This window comes from Notolepis coatsorum, assembly GCF_963971535.1.
Source record: "Notolepis coatsorum genome assembly, chromosome: 2".
Taxonomy (NCBI): Eukaryota; Metazoa; Chordata; class Actinopteri; order Aulopiformes; family Paralepididae; genus Notolepis; species Notolepis coatsorum.
Window position 1 is genome coordinate 31,256,072 of NC_140166.1, and position 22,174 is coordinate 31,278,245.

The 22,174-nt window shown below is 41.9% G+C and overlaps 1 protein-coding gene across 4 annotated transcripts in view; it reads left to right on the top strand.

Moving 5' to 3' along the window:
* The window catches only part of scarf2 (scavenger receptor class F, member 2), an 88,736-nt gene that overhangs the window by 35,938 nt on the left and 30,624 nt on the right, over positions 1-22,174 (top strand). For 3 of the 4 annotated variants that reach the window (XM_084308929.1, XM_084308930.1, XM_084308932.1), the window contains 2 exons: positions 18,549-18,663; positions 19,475-19,572. The exons of the other annotated variant lie outside the window; for it this stretch is intronic. In XM_084308929.1, the coding sequence (XP_084165055.1) occupies positions 18,549-18,663; positions 19,475-19,572 (213 nt within the window). The remainder of the gene's footprint in view (positions 1-18,548; positions 18,664-19,474; positions 19,573-22,174) is intronic. 4 annotated transcript variants of the gene reach the window in all.

Below are 22,174 nucleotides of genomic sequence, written 5' to 3' on the forward strand. Positions count from 1 at the left end.
CTTATATCTGTTTTACTCAAGAACAGTATTGGGCAAGTTACTTTTAAAAAGTAACTAGTTACAGTTACTAGTTACTTCTTCCAAAAAGTAACTAAATTACTTACTCAGTTACAAATTATAAAAGTAACTAGTTATTTCAGAAAGTAACTATTGCGTTACTTTCAAGTAAATGTTTTACATAAACAACATACACAAATCGAAACTATTTTAATGTTGCTGTGGGACAATGTGAGACTAGCCTCCAATCAAATGCCATGTATGTAGATATTATAATTACTATGTTTATATATCATACAAATAGATGTTTTGGAACTTTTGATATGTATTGCCCCTCAACAGGCCACAACTGGGCAACATTAAATTATGCGTGTTAAGCACTATACCAAAAATAAATAACAAATATATACTGATTGATTGAACATTTGAATTAAGATTGCAGAATGGGTACAGTACAGTACAGCTCAATACACACAATTGTTAAGGGGATGCATACCAGAGAAAGACTTTCATCTTGTTTACATCAGGGTCCCCCATTTTCAATTCATGACATTTATGACATACACAACATACAGATATAAGAATCTAATCTAATCATCTAAACTAATCTAATCATGACATTTAAGACATGCATGACATACAGATATATATATCTCTGAGCACCTGAAGACTGTGCTATTAAACCAGGAAGTGCAGCACTACTGTATGTTGATAAGGCTGTCAGCATTAGAGCCTCCACTACTGTAGTGCCCTGCGCTGCAACACAACTAACACAAGAGTGAACAAAAAACGCTCATGAACCCGCGGTCTGTCGTTGACTGCTCGCTTGTGTTGTTCGTTGGATTCGTTTTGGATTATTTGGGCTCGCCAAACAAACTCAAATCAAAACGTACACGGACCCGGGGACCGCGGTCTGTCGTTGACTGTGTTGTCGCTGTGTGTCAGACTCTGCTGATTTCGAACACCCACCCACCTCTACCTCTGATTGGCTTACCATGACATTGTACTCAACCTCAGCCAATCGTCAGCATGTATGCGCTTGTCTCGTGCACTGCCCACTAACAAGGAAGAAAAAAAGTATTGCCTCTGCGCAGAGATCTAGTTGGTCTGATGAAAAAAACAGCTTCAATCATAGTAACGCGCCGCATTTTTTGGCAGTAACGGTAACAGCGTTATTAAGATTGGAAGAGTAATCACTGAAAAAACGAACGCCATTAGTAACACCGTTATTTATAATGCCGTTATTCCCATCACTGCTCAAGAAAGATAAGGACTAGGGATGTCCCGATCCGATCACGTGATCGGAATCGGCGTCGATCACGTGCTTTTCAGAGGCTCAGGGATCGGGAAAAAATAATAATAAAAATCGGCAGTCAGAAAAAGAAACATTTTATTCAACAAACATGACCATGTCCACGTCTTAAACTCATACGGAGGCCTTAGTTTTGGTTTTAAATTACATATAATATATCATCATTAATGTATTTATTGTCACACAGAGCAGAATAATTGTCCACACCAAACACATTCCCCTTTAATTTTCACCGTTGCAACAAACACCCCTTTAATTTAGACGCTACACGCTACACGCTCAACCACATCACAACAACAACAGTACAACACGTCGCTCCCGAAACACGGTTAATATCCACTGACTTGAGCAGCTAGACTTAATGTCAGAGGTTTGGAACTAAGCATTTTAAAATAGAAAGTCAAGCCAGTTGCAATGTTTGCAAGGACAGGCTGGAGGCGAAGTTTTCAGACTAACTTTTCACCTGGAGGATAACGTTACGTGACTGAGGATTATCGTCGGCGTTTCAGACCAGAATGGACCATTACGTAAGTCGAACACTGAATGTATACTAATGTGCAAACATATATTGAAACTTTTAATATTTCTCATATGAAGCAGAAGCACATTTCTCAGGGTGAATGTAATAACAAAAGCCTCCGCTCTCGCGCCCCGGACTATTATAGGCAACAGATGGGCTTGTCTCGCTCTGCCAGTTTCTGACAAAAATGCGTCAAAATTGATTACTAATGTGAAAGATCGGATCGGAAACGATCGGATCGATAGATATTTAAAATCACATGATCGGGATCGGATCGGAAGCAAAAAAAGGCGATCGGGACATCCCTAATAAGGACCCCACCGAATGTGGCAGCTACAGGCCCCTCTGAGCCGATCTAAAGCTATATGCCAAGGTTCTAGCCACCCGACTTCAAAAGCATATGACATCTCTTGTTCACCCTGATCAGACCGGCTTCATAAGGGGCCGCCTGGTTACTGACAACATCAGACGGTTACTGCACGTGATTGATGCCTGCAAGGATGTTGCAGTCTACAGCGGTCATGTCCTTGGACGCAATGAAGGCCTTTGACAGATTGGAGTGGTCTTATTTGTGGGCAGTTCTTAGAAGGATGGGGTTGGGTGAGGGTTTCATTCATATGATCAAAGTTCTCTACACAGGGCCTTCGGCCATGATCTTAACGGGAAAGTTCTGCTCGCCACTCTTCTCTGTCTCGCGCTCTTCTAGACAGGGTTGTCCTCTTAGTCCCGGACTTTTCGCCCTATCCCTCGAACTAGGGCTGGGCGATATGGCCAAAAATGATAATTATCGATATTGTTATAAGTATTAAACTTTTTTTTTTCTTCTTCTTTTTTTTAAAACAACATATGTATGTTTATTTTGCAGCAATTCTTTGTCGTTGCAGCCATCTTTAGTGTTACATCCCCTCACACACTCCAGTTCTCAGGCTGCAGCTGGTTTGAAAGCGAAGTTCTGGCTCTGCTCGTTTCTTTTCTATCTTTTGGTGCTTTTTTGGTGGACAAACCACCGCACATGTGCACCGTGACTCGTGACTGGAGACTAGCTCTGCTAGCACACATAGCCTACTGTGTACAGACGGTTTCAAACTGTATTTTACATTAGAAAGCAAACAAAATAAATGGACAAGAGTAAAATAAATCTCAATTTGGTCAGTATTGTCATTTGGACAAGCAAAGCCATTACTTTAAGTTGCAGGCAAGAAAGACAAGTCTGTACACTGTCTCTGGGTTTAACAAAAAATAAAGAAAAAAAGAATATATCGATTATTAAAATATATCGCGATAATTATCGTTATCGTTATATCGCCCAGCCCTACCTCGAACCTCTAGCTCTATACATAAGACAATCCCATATTATATATCCTGTTTCAATTCAGGGCACACATCACCATATCAGCTTATACGCAGATGATGTACTCCTGTTTATGCAGAATCCCTCCGTCTCTCTACCTCATCTTCTCAGCGTGATAGATGAGTTTGGCAGCCTATCCGGCTTTAAGATCAACTGGCCAAATCTGCTTTTCTTCAACTTAATGAGCCTGCGAAGGCTACCATCCTACCTGCAAACATACTTATGGTGGAGCACTTTAAATGTCTCGGGATTGAAATATTCCCCTCCCCACTATTAGCCAGACGGTAAGGTATAATTACTCCAGCTTGTGTGACAGGATTACGAATGACTTCAACATATGGTCCAAATAAAAAAATTCATTACAGGCCCGTGCGTCAATAATTAAAATGAATATTTTACCCAGAATTTACTTTATCAGCTCCATGCTCCCGTTACCTCCTCCTGTTGGTTACTGGTAGAAATTGCACTCTGCCTCATATAAATTCATTTGGAACAATAAACGCCCGCACTTAAAGAGATCCACTGCCCAGAGGAGTAAACTCGATGGGGGCTTAGCATTTCCAGACTTTAAATATTATTTTCAAGCTTTCTCTCTGAGACCTCTGATCACTTGGTTTGACGCTCAAGCAGCCATGTCTTGGCGACCATTGGAGGAGAAGATGGTGTCCCCATATAGTCTTCAGGATATTGTGTATACCGACATTTCAATTAAGCAATGCAAATTATGATTTGGCCCTCTTATCACACATGTGATTCAGACCTGGCGTGACACCCAGAAAGAGTGTACTAATCACCATCAATGGCACACGCATTCCCCTCTATTTAATAACAATTGACTCCTTATTGGACAACAACCTATTAGGTACCCTAGATGGGAAAAGAAAGGCATCCACATGTTGGGGGATATCTTCGATAACTCTGGTCTCCGTTCTTTCCAGGATCTATCCAACGGATATGATCTCCCCGGAACCTCCTTTTTCTTTTATTTACAAATAAGAGCAGCTCTGAAGGCTCATGGCATTCCATGGGACGTTCCACTAGAGCAGTGGTTCCCAAAGTCGGGGTCGCGACCCAAAGGTGGGCCGCGAGCAGCCACGGGAGGGCCGCGAGATGATTTTCAAAAAAAAAGAAAAAAAAAATGTTTGGTCAGGCCACAGAACTTAGAAGCAGGCCAGGACAGTGTTTCTAGTTGTATTCTAAAATTCTATTCTATTGTATTATAAAATGTGACTATATGGTTTTATATTAACTTAATAAATAAACAAAAACGAAAAATCTACTTATTTCAACGAACATTTCAAACTAAATAACAGATTATGCACATAAAACGCTGAAAACAACCGAAGCAACAATAGTATTTTAATGAGGCTATTATTATTATCAATATTATTTTGCAACAAGTTAGCCCTCTCATAAATAGTACATATAAATGAAGAACTAACTTGAACTAACTTAATAGGATTGAAGTGATATTTGGCTTAAAAAATCGGTCGCCTGGCAATTTTTTTTTTTTTTTTAAACCTGACGATGTGCATTGGGCCGCGGCTCTCTGACGCCTTATTTTCTGGGTCCCGGCCTGAAAAGTTTGGGAACCCCTGCACTAGAGCATCACTGTTTTCACAAATTATTTTATGACAAAGAGACATTGAGAGGCTACGTTTCTGACTTTTATCGCCATTTACTTATGTCCTCGTATAAAGACCTCCCCCTGGATATGATTTGGAGAAAGGATGTCCCGGAGTTGGATGTAGATTTTGATTGGGATGCAGTCTGGGAAAATGTTCGGCTATCCTCACGCAACCCAGATCACCAACAGATTCATAAAAATGTTGTTCACAGGACTTATTTGACCCCTAGACGATTGAATCTAATGGGTCTCAGACATGACTCTCGATGTACCTTGTGTCCAAATGGTGCCACCGGAACATTTATGCATATGTACTGGGAATGTCCTCCTGTTGAGCTCTTTTGGGAAAATGTTACCTGTCAGCTCTCAGATATTTTCTCTCTGACCATACCTGTTTCTCCTTCTGTATTGTTATTGAATGATGTCTCTCAATTACCGACCTCTACACATGTGAAAAGACTCATTTTAGCCGGCCTCACAGCCGCCAAAAAATGTATTGCCTCACGTTGGGTTCACCCAGACAAACTCTGCCCGAAGGTACAGTATGGCTTCTCACTTATCTTGATGTGATCTATCTGGAGATATCCACTACACGTGTTATAGGGGTTAATGAATCTAATATCGCAATCTAGTTGGCTGCTGTTACAAGGCTAAAAGAGGGGGGGGGGGCGAGCGAGTTTTTCATTTGTTTGGTGTTTTTTGTATATTTTATTAGTTATATGTTTTTGGCCCCTTTGGCTGTGGGTCTGATGGTCCAGGCTTAAAATGGGGGGGGGGGCCCTGGTTCGGGGCCTCGGCGAGTCGGGATGTTAACCCTTTAATCGCCAATGATGTGTTAAGACGTCATTCCTCGCCATGCGTAATCTGCCAATGACGTTTTACAGCGTCTTTGAGATCAATATTTCAAATTTCTGTCATGGTATTCATATTTCACCCACGGATCATTGACTGGTGCTGTAGGACTCCGCTCAACTCTCCAGCGCTTCAACACCGCCACCTGGTGGCCGATCGGCGAGTTGCCAAACCGGAAGTGGGGCCGGAAGTGCTTGGTGTCACCCCTATTCCGTCCGCCACTCGCTATTGCTCGCGGGACTCTATCTGGACACACTGGATAATCGATTCGTTGCCATAACTCGATAAACAACATTATTTGGACGTATATAGTATTATACAACCCGGAAATGGTTCGCCTAGATCAACATCCCATAATAGCGATCTTTTTGCTCCAGTATCATCCCCCATCGCTACGAGGAAGCTGCGGTGAGTTTCAGCGTTTTTGATTATTATTATCCATACAAACTGCTATGATCTATATATCACCCATACTACATGAAACATTTAACGTCGGTCATTGCATTATAAACGACCCCCCCCCCCCTCCGGTCAACCGCGCATGATGAGTCATAACGTCTGGGACCTTGTACAGTTGACATTTTTAATCTGGCGTCAATCGGTATCAAATTGCATTTGATGATGTAATATATGCATTTATGGCTATAACTCACGTTCTATGAAATACTGCAGAAAACGATAAAAACATATTTATACTCTAGACCGTATTTTTGTATGAATGTGTGAATGAAAAAGTAAAACATTCCTACATCCTGAATGATAGCTAATCGATGTTGAATGGGCCATAGTAATGTCAATTTAGCAATACAGTTTAAAAAGTTATAGCCCTGCAAAGTAGGTGAACATCTCCATAGACAAATCGAGCTGGCAGACTGGCTACAAGGATGGATATAAGCGTGGCAGAGAAAGGGTTAAAGAGGCATGATGCTTTGACTCGCTGGGGCGCCGGACTCGGGGTCCTCGAGGGTTGGGGATCGTGGCTGCTGTGTATGGTGATGGAGGGGGCTCAAGATGATCACTATACAGTCTGTCTCAATTATTGTCTTGTCATTATTGTAATAAGTTACTGTCCTGTGATGTCTTTTTATGTATTATTGTTATTATTGTATTGTGTTATGTCTTGTTTCATGTGGAGATTTTTTTTTATAAAAAGATTTGATAAAAAATTAAAAAAAAACATCATAACCATGCAGCATGCAGCAGCATAACAGCAGTTATAATGTATATTTTCTAGAGATGTTCGATATTGGCTTTTTTACCTATACCGATATTGTCCAACTCTTAATTTCCGATACCGATATCAACCGATACCGATATATGCAGGGTTCCCCCCCCCCCCCCCCCCAAAAAACAGAATAATTTCAGGTAATTAACATTACATATCTCTTGTTGTGGAATTAACACACCATTATGCATACTTTTCACAATAAATGAAATCAGAATTTGTTCTTACTTGCTTGCCTGGGTAAATAAAGGTTAAAAAAATTATAATAATAAATAAAATGTAAACCGATACCGATCATTTCCGATATCACATTTTAACCGTTTCGGGGCCAACCACGGATAAATCTGTGTTTTTCGAATCCAACGGTTGAGGACCAACCACGGACATGTCCGTGGCAAGGTTGTTTTGGCTTTTATTCCATTGTAATAACCTACTCGATGTCACCGAGCTGCACTGCAGATCTACCCTCCTCTTCGAATTCTGAAAAGTGCATTACCGGCCAGATCCTCTTAGGGGCGCTGTCTCGATAATGCAGTGTGCCCTGTGGCAGAACGGTGCACTATTTTTTTGACTTTCAATGGAGTTTCCAGTTAGCTGGATTCTGGATGTGCAGCCTAGTAGCTTGGAATACCTTTTTGCGACGCCGAATTCACTATGCAGTAAAGGAATATATCATCAGCCAATGGACATATGGATCTACCAGATGGCGATCGATAACTGGGAAATGCTTTGGGGGATCCAACCGGCCCACGGTAAGATATTTTTCACGTAAATTATATGCTGATCAGGGCTTGTTATGATAGCCATCCACCCGATCAGCGAATGAGGCTAATGAGGCTAACGCGGTTATTGGTAATCAATAATCAGAAACGACCTCCCCCACCCCCCCCCTTTCATGCATTCATGGTGGACCATCATACCGATCATATGCAGTTTGAGTTTTAACTGTAGCTTCTGTATATCCGAAATGCCATTGGATTTAACGTTAGTAGCTATTAGCCCTGTATCTCGCGTTCCAGGAAATATCCCAGCCGAAATCCCTTATAACGCTTATATTCAAGACGCTATAAAATGAGAACGTATTGATGAAGAAATTATTTCTTTAAGCCATTTTGAAGGGACGGTTTATGGTCTCACTTGACAATGAGAATGGACAGATAGCAATATTGTATAAAGTATAGATTTAGCTCTACAAACAGCCCCACGGACTATGCAAGTCTGTTTAGAAATGCTGGCCGTCTACAGTGATTTTAGACGGATCCAAATGGCCATGAATGTGTTAATGCCAATATCGGCCGATAATATCGGTAGGCCGATAATATCGGACATCCCTAATATTTTCATCAATACGTTTGTTTACCAATAGGTTATTAGTGAGGTTTTAGTTTTTTTAAATGTGTTGTTGTCATCACGGAAATCGGCCATTTTGAATTACCAGCCGTCGGTGAATGTAGTCATTTTGAGTCATTTTGAGAAGAGGACATCCAGAGCTTTCAATGAGCGTTGGACATTTTCAAAACTACACTTCCCAGAGGCTTGGATCCTTAGATTTTATGTACACGTGGTCTCAAGAAGGTACTGAACAAGCTCAGTGGCAGTTTTTCATGTCTGGTCATTTTTAGCATGGTGTTATTCACTGTCAAAGATGCAAAGAAAAATCATTCATATTCTCTTTTGTTTCATCACAATTTAAGCAAGACAAGTAATAAACACAATATTTCTGACACTGGGAATACATTCACTGAGGTTCATAGATGTCCCTAGATACCAAGACCTTGTAAGAATGGACCTTGTAGAAGTGGAGCAATATTCCATTTACTTAGGTATGTATTTTAGGCAGATTTTCAGAAAATAGGGCTCTGGACTTAAGAGGTTAAAGGCTAAGCATCATAAAACAATAGAAGAATTTATTGATTCAATGTTCAGTATGAGTTTGCTTCCAAACATCATCAGACCCAGTAGAATAACTTCCCAAAGCGTTTCTCTGATAGACAACATATTTTGTAACAGTCTTGGTAACACCGTTAGTGGATTATTAATCAATGACATTTCGGACCATTTACCTGTGTTTACAGTGTATGACGTCAATTACAATAAGATCAGAACAGACACCGCGCCCAAATATATACGGGTTAAGACTGAAAGTTCAAGAATTTAAGTTAAGAATGAGTTAATGGCCCAGCATTGGGAAACCGTGTACCTAGAACAGGACACCGATGCTGCTTATGAGTCCTTTCTGGATATATTCATGAATCTGTACAATAAGCATTGCCCATTAGTAAAATATAACAGGAAAGATTACTGCTCAAAACCTTGGCTAACTAAGGGACTGATGGATGACAGTAAAAAGAAAAACCTTTTGTATAAACAATTTATTACAAATAGGACGGAAGAGTCTGAATTGAAATATAAACTATATAAAAACAAATTAACCAATATTATGAGGAACTGTAAAAAGGTATTTTATGCCAACTTACTAGAAAGGAACAAACATGATAGCAAGGGTATCTGGAAAGTGCTTAACGACATTGTAAGAAAAGGGCCAAATGGTGGACTGTATCCAAATTACTTCATTGCAGACGGCAGGAAAATAAGTAATATGGAGGAAGTGGCCGATGGCTTTAACAGGTTCTTTGTAGGGGTTGGACCTAGTCTAGCTGAAAAAATCATAGAGAGTGGTCCCACACAAAAATGTGGGTGTAGAAGACTCGATCCATAGAAACTAGGAATGCTCGATATTGGCTTTTTTACCGATACCGATATACCGATATTGTCCAACTCTTAATTTCCGATACCGATATCAACCGATATCACATTTTAATGCCGATATCGGCCGATAATATCGGTCGGCCAATAATATCGGACATCCCTAATAGAAACCAAAGCTCCATGTTTCTTACTCCAACAGATAAAAATACAATCATGGCCATACTTAACTCATTCCCCGCCAACAACAAGTTTACTTGTTATTGGGAGCCAACGCTTGAGCGCCAACAACGAGTATACTCGTTATTTGATCGTTTTTTTTTTTTTTTATATTTGTATTCATTATTCATCTGGGGACCATGGCGTTACCATAGGGAATGAGTATGAGATCGCCAAAGTGCAATACCGGCCGCATCCAGCTAGGTGGCGGTATCGAGCACCCTTTGTACCTTGTATCTTGGCCTGTGCATCGATTATATATCTCCGGTCGACTTTTTTTTTTCTGGCAAGGGAAGTGGTTATAACGGTCGGATTGAGAAGAATCAAATGCTCCCGATTAGGGGTGTAACGATGCAACCTCACAACGATTAAATTCTATTACGATTCTTCAGGCAACGATTCAATGCATCATGAAATCTCTTCATTTGACCACGATTCGATTCGATTCAATACATTTTATATCACTTAATTCCCCCAAAGAAATTGAATACACATGAATGGACTATAGGTCAATAAAAACAATATACAAAAAAAAATTAAACATTACACAAATTTATAATAATAATATTTTTTTTTCCGATTAATTTAGATTATAATCGATTCTAACATTTTCAAATCGATGCAGTTGAATCGTCACATTAGAATCGATGCATCGGTGCATCTACACCCCTACTCCCGATGCATGATGTGTGGTGGATTATGTTGGCAACGATGGACATCAATACTTGGAATCGCGATCAGATAATTGGAATATTCTTTTTGGGGTACATCCTAGTCAAGGTAAGGGCTATATGATATCAATCTTGCGTTGATCCAACCATGCCTTCACCTCGAACCGAACGTGTGTGTGTAACGTTACTCCACAACATATGCCATTGGTGACGATCAAAGCATAAAAAAAACGACCCCCCCCCCCCCCCCCTTTCATGCATTCATGATGAAACATAATACCTATGATATAGATTGGATTTGAGAATAATAGCGGGTCCAGGCAAGAAACGGCAACGGTTATAGTATAATACACGCATAAGGCTATTTCTCAGCATTTCTGGAATTACCCCAGACCGATCTAAAAACATACTTATATTCACTACGGTATAACGCGCGAATGTATGCATGGAAAATGTATCTCTTTTTTGCATCTTGACCGGAAGAAAGTCACTGTCAAATGACCATAGTATTTTATCCATAGCTATAATATAGAATATAGTTATAGCTCTACAAACAAGGTGACAGACTCCTATCTTTTAAAGCGTGGCAGTGCTTAGACAGGGCCCGAAAACAGCGTGGCAGTCGAATGAGTTAAGAACTGTAAAAATAAAACATCAACGGATTGGAATGACATTGACATGACCGTGATTAAGAATGTAGCGGAAGGAATTGTAGAACCATTCACACATATCTGTCATTTGTCTTTACAATGATCCTCGTATGATGGAAACTGCAAAAGTATTACCGATATTTAAATCAGGGGACAAACACCAGTTTACAAATTATAGGCCGGTTTCTCTGCTCCCAATTTTCTAAGATTCTGGAGAAAATGTATGCAACAAGACTTGAAGAGTTCATTGAGAAACACAATCTGCTGATTGACAGCCAATTATGGCTTCAGGAGGAATAGATCCACTACTATGGCCCTCATTGAGCTAATAGAGGAAATAACAACTTCAATTGACAAAAAAATGGGAATTTTCATTGACTTTCAAAAAGCGTTTGATACGATTGACCATAGTATTTTAATTAAAAAGATGGAAAGATATGGCATTAGGGGTATAGCATTGGAATGGAGTTTAACTTGGAGTTACTTGAGTAATAGGAATCAATTTGTTCATATGGGCAGTGCCATCTCAACAAACATGAATATTAGTTAATTAATAACAAACCAATAGTATCCAGCTGCAGAACGGCAGACCAGCCACACTCTCAGACCCAAATTAAATTATTTTTATCCCAATTTCTCACATTACATTCACCCTGAATGTTGAAGTTATCCAGGTGAAAAGTTAACTTCATTCAAGCGAGGCATTGCAATCCTTGACATAAATCATTTGATGTATAATTAAATCAAAGGAAATGCGTTTGGGTCTGAGAGTGTGGCTGGTCTGCCGTTCTGCAGCTGGATACTATTGGTTTGTTTTGGCAAAATTGTTCTGCTCTGTGTGACAATAAATAAATTAATGATGATATGCAATTTAAAACCAAAACTAAGGCCTCAGTATGAGTTTAAGACGTGAACATGGTCATATGTTTTTTTGCGATCGGATCGGGAAATATCGGTATCGGTAGATACTCAAAATCACATGATCGGGATCGGATCGGGAGCAAAAAAACGTGATCGGGCCATCCCTAGTTATGACACACCGATCCAAGTTACGATAGATGATACCGTTATTGAAAGAGTTCAGCAAACCACTTTTTTAGGGGTGATCATACATTTAAAAAAAAATTGTTGGAAGCCTCACATGAGCCACCTAAGAGCAAACATTTCAAAGAGTGTGGGTATTATGTGGAGGTCAAGGTATTGGCTGAACCAACAATCTTCTTTTATCTTATACAATGCTTTGGTCCTTCCATATCTGAACTATTGTGTAGAGGTGTGGGGAAATACCTATTAAACCAACCTACTTCCTTTGATTATGCTCCAAAAAAGACCAATCAGGATTGTAACCAATGAGAGTTATAAAGCACATACAAATTCTTTGTTTTTAAAAGTTTCAGTCCTGAAATTAAAGGACCTGGTGGATTACAAAACTGCCCAGTTCATGTACAGAGTCATACATTACAGCCTTCCTGACAAGATACAGAAAATGTTCTGTGAGAGAGTGGGACTCCAAAGATATAACCTTAGAGGGAAACTAAAATTGGAACAGCAATCTTCAAGAACAACCAGAAAGGCTATGTGTATTTATCTGTGTGGAATTACCTTGTGGAATGATCTGGAGGAGGAGACCAAATCCAGTAAATCTATAAATAGAGGACGTTTAAAAAGATGGTGTTCGCAAAGTAGGCCTATACCAGGGAGGAAGTCCAACTTATTGTATGAAAACGATTTGAGGGGAAGGGTGACATGAGAGTATAGTCTAGTGTGTGTGTGTGTGTGTGTGTGTGTGTGTGTGTGTGTGTGTGTGTGTGTGTGTGTGTGTGTGTGTGTGTGTCTGTGTGTCTGTGTGTGTGATTGTGTTGTGTATGGTTGAAGTATTTACAAATTGTATTGTATTGTAAATCGTGTCGTATTGTACTTGCTGAAGTATATGTAATCTTGCTTAGTTATTTGATGGGGGATGGAAACGGATAAGCCTTGCTTCCTCCATCTCCTTTTCAAACAGTGTACAGTTTCTGGCTGTTGTTGTTTCATTTATTTTTTTCAAATGTTGTTTTGCCGGACAACAGAAAATGTAGCCAAACTAACACTGGTTTGAAATAAAACTATTGAATCATGATCTTGTGTGTGTGTAGTGGGAGAGTTAACATTGTGGAGAGTTGATGGTGTTTCCAGACCGGTGTCCTTTTTACGGCTGTGTTTGTTGGCCCTATTCCTGTCCAGCCCGAGAGAGAGAGATAGAGAGAGAGAGAGAGAGAGAGAGAGAGAGAGAGAGAGAGAGAGAGAGAGAGAGAGAGAGAGAGAGAATGGGAGAGAGGGGGCAGGATAGAGAGAGAGAGTGGGGGGGGTCGAAAGAAATGGGGATGGAGAATGAGAAAGAGAGGAAGAGAAGCTATAAATAAAAGGAAAAAGAGAATAATATTGAGGAGCAGAACATAGAAGGCTGTGGAGGGTAAAGCGGAAGGCTTGAGAAGAAGAGGAACTCAGAGGAGGTGGGGGGGGGGGGGGTGTAGCGTAGGAAACAGAGGTCACAAGAGGTTTCAGGCCAATGCACATGTTGGGAAGTTGCGGGTCTGGGTGCTGATGTCATAAGAACCCATCGCCAGTAACTCCTCTTCCAGCACCACCTCCCTTCCAGCACCACCTCTTCCAGCTCCCCTTCCAGCACCACCTCCCCTTCCAGCACCAGCTCCTTTTCCAGCACCAGCTCCTTTTCCAGCACCTCCTCCTCTTCCAGCAACAGCTCCCCTTCCAGCACCACCTCCCCTTCCAGCACCAGCTCCTCTTCCACCACCTCCTCCTCTTCCAGCACCACCTCCTCTTCCAGCACCACCTCCCCTCCTCGTTTCTTCTCGTCCAGCTGGAGACATAGCAGCTGAAGGCGTGCTACACCCCGGCCACTCCGCCATCTGTCTCTCAGTCTCACGTGACAGCACAAGGAACCGAGGGCCGCCGCTATTTACACTTTAACTAACGACTTCTGTCATCGCCGCTGTCACCTGCTCTCGCGGGCACCATGTAGGGTTCTGGAGCTGTTGTGCAGCAGAGCTGTAGGGGGGTGGGGTGGGGTGGAGGGGTGGTGGAGGGGGGTGGGGCGGGGGTGGTAGATGATGGAGGTAGCTTGAAGGAAGTCAGCAATAAATGTTTAAGAGGCTCCATGGCATGAAAATGTATCATGTGAATTCTAGCAACAGTCACAGTCCTATGTACACCCTGTCACAGTCCTATGTAGAGCATATATTAGAATATAATTGCTCATGATGTACAGCAGTGGTTGACCCGCCGGCCGAAATTGGCCTGCCAGCAATAATATCTAGGCCAACGTATTCCAGTGAACTAGGCCAGCGTGCTACAGTGATCATTCTAGACCAGGGGTTCCCAAACTTTTCAGGCCGCGACCCAAAAATAACGGTGTCAGAGAACCGCGACCCCCACTATTATAGGAGGTAAAAAATAAATTATAAATGGAAATGTATAGTTAAAACATGCACACGTTCAAACGCACACACACTAATAAGCATTGGAGGCTTTTAACCAGGGCCGGACTGGGGAAATCATTCAGGCCAGGAAATATAGTGCAAAATATAGCCCCAGTCAGGCCACTTTTTAAGCAGGGGGTCTTGGGGGTCCCCCACCAGGACATTTCTTGTTACAAAGACTTCATTTCCTGCATTCTGGTGCAGGCATTTTTTTATTTGTACCCTTTAAATGCCAGTGATTGTGATGGCATCACAAATTATTGTTAAAAAACAGGCTAGCATATGTATGATTAGCAACAACACTGATTTTGATGGATTTTCAGTTTTTTTGTAATGTCAGATTGAAAATAATACAATCTTTTATTGAACTTCAGCCCTGATCATAACACCACATATTAATTTTTATCATTCTAACCCTTTAAATGCCAGTGTGTGTGAAGGCATATATTTGCAATATATCAAATGCAAAGTAAATTTTACTGGGGGGGTTATTACAGGCTAGCATGTGTCAATGATTAGCAACAACAGTTTTTTGTAAGGGTCCCGCCTCCACCAATCACATGCGGCTCCTTTTGTGTGAGAGCAAGAGAGAGAGAGAGAGAGAGAGAGAGATAGTTCTCCAACTTGTGTGAGTTGCAGTGATCTCCTGGTTGTTCCCCACCTAGGTTATCTCTAACTATTGTGCTGCTGCAACTAGAAACACTGTCCTGGCCGCGTGAATATTTTAGGCAACCAACTTGTGTTTAGCGTTTCTCTGATTGGCCAATACGCCCATGTGACCACGGCAGCGCGAAATAGGCTGTCTATTGCCTCGCGCTGCAGCGCGGAAATAGGCTGTCTATTGCCATTCTCTAAGTCAAACTCTAACCTTAACCAGCTCCTTAACAGCGCCTAAACTTAACCCTTCTAACCTTAAGCAACTCCGAAACAATGCCTAACCTTAACCAACTCCGAAACAATGCCTAAACTTAACCGGCGAAATGAATGCATGTTAAAAAATATTGCCATTCTCTAAGTCAAACTCTAACCTTAACCAGCTCCTTAATAGCGCCTAAACTTAACCCTTCTAACCTTAAGCAACTCCGAAACAATGCCTAACCTTAACCAACTCCGAAACAATGCTTAAAGTTATGCCTAAACTTAACGGCGAAAGAATGCGAATGCACGTTAAAAAAAAAAAAAAAAAAAAAATGAAGGGAATCGAACTAGCCAGCAACGAGCCGTAGGATCCACAGCCATGCAGCGTTGCCAATTGAGCTATTTCTGGATACCGAATAAGGGGCGTCGCCGCGGGGGCGTGGCTAGACGCAAGTTGGGCGTGGTTAGACACAAGTTGGTTGCCTTTAATATTTAGGCGTCCTGGCCTGCTTCTAAGTTCAGTGGCCTGAACTTAGTGCTACAGTGATCTAGACCAGTGGTTCCCAAAGTCGGGGTCGCGACCCAAAGGTGGGCCACGAGCAGCCACGGGAGGGCTGCGAGATTTAAAAAAAAAAATCATTATTTTTAATTTTTTTAATTTCTTTTTGCGGCTCCTTTTGTGTGAGAGAGAGAGAGAGAGAGAGAGAGAGAGAGAGAGAGAGATAGTTCTCCAACTTGTGTGAGTTGCAGTGATCTCCTGGTTGTTCCCCACCTAGGTTATCTCTAACTATTGTGCTGCTGCAACTAGAAACACTGTCCTGGCCGCGTGAATATTTTAGGCAACCAACTTGTGTTTAGCGTTTCTCTGATTGGCCAATACGCCCATGTGACCACGGCAGCGCGAAATAGGCTGTCTATTGCCTCGCGCTGCAGCGCGGAAATAGGCTGTCTATTGCCATTCTCTAAGTCAAACTCTAACCTTAACCAGCTCCTTAACAGCGCCTAAACTTAACCCTTCTAACCTTAAGCAACTCCGAAACAATGCCTAACCTTAACCAACTCCGAAACAATGCCTAAACTTAACCGGCGAAATGAATGCATGTTAAAAAATATTGCCATTCTCTAAGTCAAACTCTAACCTTAACCAGCTCCTTAATAGCGCCTAAACTTAACCCTTCTAACCTTAAGCAACTCCGAAACAATGCCTAACCTTAACCAACTCCGAAACAATGCTTAAAGTTATGCCTAAACTTAACGGCGAAAGAATGCGAATGCACGTTAAAAAAAAAAAAAAAAAAAAAATTGAAGGGAATCGAACTAGCCAGCAATGTAGGATCCACAGCCATGCAGCGTTGCCAATTGAGCTATTTCTGGATACCGAATAAGGGGCGTCGCCACGGGGGCGTGGCTAGACGCAAGTTGGGCGTGGTTAGACACAAGTTGGTTGCCTTTAATATTTAGGCGTCCTGGCCTGCTTCTAAGTTCAGTGGCCTGAACTTAGTGCTACAGTGATCTAGACCAGTGGTTCCCAAAGTCGGGGTCGCGACCCAAAGGTGGGCCACGAGCAGCCACGGGAGGGCTGCGAGATTTAAAAAAAAAAATCATTATTTTTAATTTTTTTAATTTCTTTTTGTCAGGCCACTGAACTTAGAAGCAGGCCAGGACAGTGTTTCTAGTTGTATTCTAAAATTCGCATAAAAAAAAAAAGAAAAAAAGAAAAAAGCCTGACGATGTGCATTGGGCCGCGGCTCTCTGACGCCTTATTTTCTGGGTCCTGGCCTGAAAAGTTTGGGAACCCCTGATCTAGGCCAGCATGCTGCAGTGAACTAGGCCAGCGTGCTACAGTGATCTAGGCCAGTGGTTCCCAAAGTCGGGGTCGCGACCCAAAGGTGGGCCGCGAGCAGCCAAGGGAGGGCCACAAGATGATTAAAAAAAATAATAAAATTTAAAAAAAGTACGTTTTTTTTTCTTTTTTTTTTTGTCAGGTCACTGAACTTAGAAGCAGGCCAGGACAGTGTTTCTAGTTGTATTCTAAAATTCTATTCTATTGTATTCTAAAATGTGACTATATGGTTTTATATTAACTTAATAAATAAACAAAAACGAAAAATCTACTTATTTCAACGAACATTTCAAACTAAATAACAGATTATGCACATAAAACGCTGAAAACAACCGAACCAACAATAGTATTTTAATGAGGCTATTATTATTATCATTATTATTTTGCAACAAGTTAGCCCTCTCATAAATAGCACATATAAATGAATAACTAACTTGAACTAACTTAATAGGATTGAAGTGATATTTGGCTTAAAAAATCGGTGTGCATTGGGCCGCGGCTCTCTGACGCCTTATTTTCTGGGTCCCGGCCTGAAAAGTTTGGGAACCCCTGATCTAGACCAGCGTGCTACAGTGATCTAGACCAGCGTGCTAGGGGTTCCCAAACTTTTCAGGCCGGGACCCAGAAAATAAGGCGTCAGAGAGCCGCGGCCCAATGCACATAGTCAGGCTTTTTATTTTTAATTTTTTTGCCAGGTGACCGATTTTTTAAGCCAAATATCACTTCAATCCTATTAAGTTAGTTCAAGTTAGTTATTCATTTATATGTGCTATTTATGAGAGGGCTAACTTGTTGCAAAATAATAATGATAATAATAATAGCCTCATTAAAATACTATTGTTGCTTCGGTTGTTTTCAGCGTTTTATGTGCATAATCTGTTATTTAGTTTGAAATGTTCGTTGAAATAAGTAGATTTTTCGTTTTTGTTTATTTATTAAGTTAATATAAAACCATTTAGTCACATTTTAGAATACAATAGAATAGAATTTTAGAATACAACTAGAAACACTGTCCTAGCCTGCTTCTAAGTTCAGTGGCAAAAAAAAAAAATGTGGGAACCACTTTGGGAACCACTGATCTAGACCAGCGTGCTACAGTGAACTAGGCCAGCGTGCTGCAGTGATCTAGGCCAGCGTGCTACAGTGACAGTTGTTAAAAGAGTAAGATTTGTTGGCTTGTGGCTGTTGAAACCTCACCAGTGTGGCACACCCAGTATTCCCTGCCTCTCCCCTTGCAGAGCCCAACCAGAGGATGGGTGTGATCGCGGCGGGAACGTTGGTCTCCTTTCTCCTCATTGTGCTTCTGTCGCTGCTCTGCTGCTGCTGCCTCTGCCGCGATAAAGACCAACACAAGTGAGTGAGTGACAGGCAGGCATCTGGGCTGCCGCAGTGGTGCATGATGGAATGGAGTCTCTGTGGCTTGTGAAAATAGCTCACGCATACAACTCTAGATACTTGGGTTGAAGGGGAGACAGAAATGATGATAAAGTGTCTATAAAGCACCTATGAGGAACTGTATGTTAACAAAGCAACGACATGTTCAGATGAGAGTTTAGAATTAGAGGTACCTGTAAGCAGGTAGAACCTGGGGATTTGAGAGTCTGGGCGGGTAGTTCTTTATTGAATGTATAATTGGGAAGTGAAGTAGAAGCATTTCTGGAAGGATTTCCCTGCGCTGAGCGATTTTAAGCTCCTGTGGGCACCTTGCAAGAGATCCGCGACCAAATGTACACAAATACAATCCAGTGAAACTGGACAGCCGCAGTCGGCCAATGAGGAAACAACTTCCCTGATTGCCCGGAATCCAGAGCCAGGCTAAAACGTTCAGAAGGCGTTACTCAGTAGTATTGGGGCTATGGTGGTTACTGAAGCTCTCTCACATTAGCCTACTCATCTGCGACAGAATTCGCAGATAATCACTGATGGCTTGTTAACATATTGTTCCTCATTACTTCTTAGGTACCTATCATGGGGTCACCAGAATGAAATACATATTATTTGCATTTTGCTTGCGAAATATAATTGATATTACAAGACGAGTAGCCCATAAGCTTGTTGGATGTGGCACACAAGCTCTTTTTGGTGCCTCTTATGAAGGATTCAGTTAGCTTTCCATGGCGTCATCCCTTCTTTCTGCAACTGACCAAGACATCTCCTCCAACAGCAAAAAGGCCAAGCGGATCCTGTGTGGACGATTCAGCCGAATCAGCACCAAACTCCCCCGGAATCCACTGAGACGACAGAAACTGCCCAAAGTAGTCGGTAAGCCCCAAAACTCTCCCTCATACCGCCCCCGAGGGCTGCCAAGAGAGCTGCCAAGAGGGCTGCCGTCTTTTTATACAAGCCTCTCATTTGGTCGCTTGTGCACAACACAGTCTGACTCAGTTGTTGTTTTAACTTCCTTAACACATTAACTGCCACGCTTATATCCATCAATGTATGATCACTGCCACCAGTCTAAGCCTATGGAGATGTTTACCTTCTTTGCAGGGCTATAACTTTTTAAATTGTATTGCTAAATTGACATTACTATGGCCCATTCAACATCGATTATCTATCGTTCAGGATGTGGGAACGTTGTACTTTTTCATTCATAGATTCATACGAAAATACCGTCTAGAATATAAATATGTTTTTATCGTTTTCTGCAGTAATTCCTAGAACGTGATTTATAGGCATAAACGCATTATCAACTGCCGTTTGTTGGTGATACACGCTATATAAAAAATGTCAACTGTACATGATCCTAAACGTTATGACTTATCATGCACGGATGGACGGGGGGGGGTCGTTTATAATTTCCGTGATCGTCAGTAAATGCTTTATGTAGTATGGGTGATATATTGATCAGGACAGTTTGCATGAATAATAATAAACAAATGCGATGAAAATGACGTCAGCGTCCTCTTACCGTTAGCCGATGAGACTGGAGTAAAAAGATCCCACTTATTTGACGGCGATCGACTCGATCCATTTCCGGTTTGTATAATAATAATAAACGCCCAAATCATCTCGATTATTGAGTTATGGCAGCGATCCATATACACGATGTGTGTCTACAGTCCCGCAATAATATGTGAGTGCTGGACGCATTTCCCCGTTGCACCGAGATCACAAGAGATCCATTTCCGGTTTGGTAACTCGCCGATCATCCACCAGGCGGCAGTATTGAAGCGTTGCAGAGTTGTGCAGGCTCCCACTGCATCAGACCGGGCTCTGTGAGGGAATTATGAATAACATGGCGAAAAAATTAAATATGATCTCAATAACGTCATACGCCGTGGAATGGCAGAATTTGCATGAACTTGAAACACGTCGTAAGCCGTTTCCGGCGTGGGATGTGTTAACAGCCAAGGACTAATTGAATGTTGTTTGTCAAAAGCACAAGGACGTGCACGTCTGTCGTAGTGGGGTTCTAAATGTCCACCTTATGCAGGAGTCGCAGTGAATGTAATGTATATTCAGCACTTTGAGCATGTCAGTATGTTTTTGAGTCATCCTCCTAAGTCTCCTCCACTGAACACGAGAGTGACTGTTTTCATTCCCTGGTAGCAACGAGAGACCAATGTTTTCCTTCTGTAACCCTGGTCTGTGACAATGAATAGGGTTGAAAAGTGTATGGCGGCTGCCAGGGCGGCTATATGGGGTTTCATTTGAAAGGAATGCGCTAAGGTTTTCGAGCCTTGTATTATTCTTGGCATCCTCAAATGCCATGTGTTCATATTATTACAACCCCTAAACTGGGCCTTTCTCTCCCTCTCTTTCTCCCTCTTCTCGACTCATGTCCCTCTCCTCTAAGCTGAGAAGGTTCCTCTCGGTGCCGAGAAGAGGGCTGGAAGCCGTGTTATTAAAAGACAGGGCCAGTGGTTGTCAGGGCTGGGGGTGTTGGTGGTGAGTGATTCCCTATCAAAGGCCACACTGTTTGGGGCGGGACGTCGAGCTTCTGTGCGAAGGTCTCGTGGTCCCGCGATGGAGGGTGTCTGTGACTTTGTGACCCCCTTCTCTTCTAAGCTGAGGGATAACGTGCCCTGAAGGCACCTTTCCGAGACAACAAGGCCGTTTTTGTATTAGCTGTGTTAGGGATTGTTTGACATAATTTACGGGGCTCGATCGCATAAAACAGCATGGATTCACCAGTGCAATGTGACCCTTTCAAAGGGTCAGTTAGATTTGGTGTGGTGTGGAAGGATTCACCAGTGTAATATGACCCTTTCAAAGGGTCAGTTAGATTTGGTGTGGTGTGGAAGGAGTTAAAGTGTGATGACCTGGTTTCTTGTCCATGTCTGACTAGCATGTGCTTCCACCAGTCATACAGCTGATTATTTAAGCTAGCAGCTGTCTCCATTGTTCGCGCGTCAAAAGACAAACCGGAGACAATGTTGTCTTTGTCATAGTGTTGCCTGTTGGGGCTCATATTGTCCGACTGTGTGAAATTATCGTGTAAATCAGAAATAATGTATGAGGCATTCCAAAATGACATTTTGTTGGTCAACCACCCAATGCGAACCAATTAGTTATTTCATACTCGCTTAAAAAGAATATTGGGTCATGTCTGTACTGCAGCCAGACCAACAAAGTATTTAAACAACGGTTGCATTTTAGAGTCTCAAAGCCACCAGAAGAAGAAGAAGAAGAAGAAGAATGTAAAATACAGACACTGAGCAGTACACACACCACGTTATTTCAGAATTTTTTATTTTACAACAACAACTTTGCTCAGTAGACAACTTTACAATTGATCAGACTCTCTCTCTCTCTCTCTCTCTCTCTATTTCTCTCTCTCTCCCCCCCTCTCTCTCCCCCCTCACTCTCTCTCTCCCCTCGCTCTGCCCCCCCCCCCCCCCCCCCTCTCTCTCCCCTGTCC